The sequence below is a fragment of the Thecamonas trahens genome (genome assembly GCF_000142905.1).
Source record: "Thecamonas trahens ATCC 50062 unplaced genomic scaffold supercont1.67, whole genome shotgun sequence".
NCBI classification, from domain to species: Eukaryota; order Apusomonadida; family Apusomonadidae; genus Thecamonas; species Thecamonas trahens.
This window is the reverse complement of record NW_013657613.1, coordinates 58,966-61,061: the sequence shown is the minus strand read 5'-3', so window position 1 is coordinate 61,061 and position 2,096 is coordinate 58,966. Positions and strand designations below refer to the sequence as shown.

The following is a 2,096-nucleotide window of genomic DNA, read 5'->3' as shown; positions in this document are numbered from 1 at the left end:
GCCGCCAGCGACGCCTCCTCCTCTGGCCCGCCGCCACCGGCCAGCGCCGCGTAGAACCCGTCCTCGTCACCGTCACGGATGGCCTCCAGCAGCGGCAAGTGCTCATCTTTGACATACTCCCAATCCCATGTGCTCGCCATCCTGTCGGTCCCTCAACGAGACGAGATGCGACCGTCCCCGCCCGCCCGAGCTGCATCCACTGTCCGTCAGCTGAGGCGAAAGCGCGCCATTCAACAATTTGCCATTTGGCCCAACCGCGTCTCAATCCAGAGCTCCACCTGCGCCCAACCAGGGCACACGGCCAGGCACGCTCGGCCGCACACCCGACCCTGCTGCCTCACACACCGCCAAACTACTGCCTACCGTGAGCAGCACAGATATTGACAGAAGAGCCCAACTTGGAGATCAAGGATCGATCCCCCATCCCCCCCCCCCCCCCCATCACCAGTAGCGGCTCGGCCAGGTGTTGATAACCAGCCCAGCATGGTCGATGACGTACCAACGGAAGTCCTTGCCCTGCCTGCCGCGACTGGATCAACCAGCTCTTCCAAACCGCACAGTCTTGGGATCGTGGCCCCCGGGTGTGGCAGTGCAGCGTGGCTCATGCTCACTGATTCGACCGGTGCCTCGCTTGGTGCCGTTGCGAGAGTTCAAGCGAGTCGTCGGGTGGAAAACAATCGCGATCGTTGCCTACGAGAGCAAGCCGGAGCTCACGCCGGAGCTCAAGAACGGTCCTGGGCGCCAGCGTTCTGCGACCGTTCCCGGAACGCTATCCCCAAGACGCGATGAAGACGCAATGCGAAAACGAGAAAAGGCTGATAGACGCGAAAAATTACCCCCAAAGTGCCATAAATATTACTTTTACATAATTTGAACTGTGTATATGCACATTTTACCAAATCTATTCTTTTCATACATAAAAATATTTATTATCAATCATATATTTATATATATAAGTGTATAGTGTGAAAGCATATCTGCTCCTCAAGCCTTCCATCACGTACCCATCAACAACCCGTAGTACGCACTAGCCTCGGCATACCCACATCCATGCACATCATCTTTATCCTCAGCATACATGCCACATCGTTGTATGCTACAATTCACGTGATCATCCTCCAATCGCAAGATATCGTCGATCGGCCAGCATGCTCCGAGGCTCGGCCGCCCAACTACCAGTCGATCCGCTTCTTGTTACGGAAGAAGCCACCCGAATGGTCTGCGGCATCGCTGGGGAGAGTGGCGAGGTAGGCGATGTTCTCAGCGGCCTCGGACGGCTTGATGTGACCACGGTGGTTGGTCATGTCGGTGTCGACAAATCCTGGGCAGGTACAGACGACAAAGACACCGGAGCCCTCGACCTCGTTGGCGAGGACACGAGTGGCGGCATTGAGCGCCGACTTGGAGAGGCGATACGGGCTGGTACCCGAGCCCATGTCGCTCAGCTGGCCCATGCCCGACGAGATGTTGACGACGCGGCCGTAGCTGGCGGCGACCATGTCTGGCACGAGGGCCTGCATCATGCGGATGGCGCCGAGCGTGTTGACGTCGAACGCCCGCGTAAAGTCCTCGATGCGGCTCTCCAGCAGCGGAGTGCCGAACGTCTCCTCGCCAATGATACCGGCGTTGTTGACGAGGATGCCCACGGCGCCGTAGGCGAGCTTGACGGCGTCGGCAAACGAGGCGACCGACGCGTCAGACGCCACGTCCAGCTCCATCGGCACCACGTTGCTCACGCCGGCTAGCGTCTCGGTCTCGAGCGCGGCGGCGCCGGCCTCGAGGCTGCGCGTGCCCATGATGACCGTGTCGGCCACGCCGGCGAGGGCCCGGACGGTGGCCAGGCCGATGCCACGGTTGCCGCCGGTCACGACGGCAATGAGGGGGGACGGAACGGAAGCCATGCTGGTGTGTCTGTGGGTGGTTGGGTCAGGTGTGTGGACCTGTGTGTATCGAGCAATCGAACGCGGCGGTCGTGTTTTGTCGCTGCTCCGCCAACATGTCGTCATCATTGCGTGGTGCGTGTGGCCCCCGTGCGACCTGTCGTTGTTGTTCGTTGTTTTGTTCGTTCGCCCGCCCGCCGCCCGCCGCCCGCCGCC

General features: G+C 60.3%; 3 protein-coding genes across 3 annotated transcripts in view; 1 reads left to right on the top strand and 2 right to left on the bottom strand.

The window, feature by feature from the left end:
* Positions 1-140, bottom strand: part of AMSG_10968 (uncharacterized protein) — a gene marked incomplete at its 5' end in the record, with an annotated part of 1,083 nt that extends 943 nt beyond the window's left edge. Inside the window, one exon of the mRNA XM_013897591.1 lies at positions 13-140. Coding sequence (XP_013753045.1) covers positions 13-140 — 128 coding nt within the window. The remainder of the gene's footprint in view (positions 1-12) is intronic.
* A 1,032-nt stretch (positions 141-1,172) lies between these two features.
* On the bottom strand, positions 1,173-1,901 carry AMSG_10967 (short-chain dehydrogenase/reductase SDR; the record flags this gene model as incomplete). The annotated part of the gene is made up of 1 exon (XM_013897590.1): positions 1,173-1,901. The coding sequence occupies one exon, from the start codon at positions 1,899-1,901 to the stop codon at positions 1,173-1,175; it is 729 nt and encodes a 242-aa protein (XP_013753044.1).
* A 95-nt stretch (positions 1,902-1,996) lies between these two features.
* AMSG_10966 (uncharacterized protein) overlaps positions 1,997-2,096 on the top strand; it is a gene marked incomplete at its 5' end in the record, with an annotated part of 5,454 nt that continues 5,354 nt past the window's right edge. Inside the window, one exon of the mRNA XM_013897589.1 lies at positions 1,997-2,019. Within this exon, the coding sequence (XP_013753043.1) occupies positions 1,997-2,019 (23 nt within the window). The remainder of the gene's footprint in view (positions 2,020-2,096) is intronic.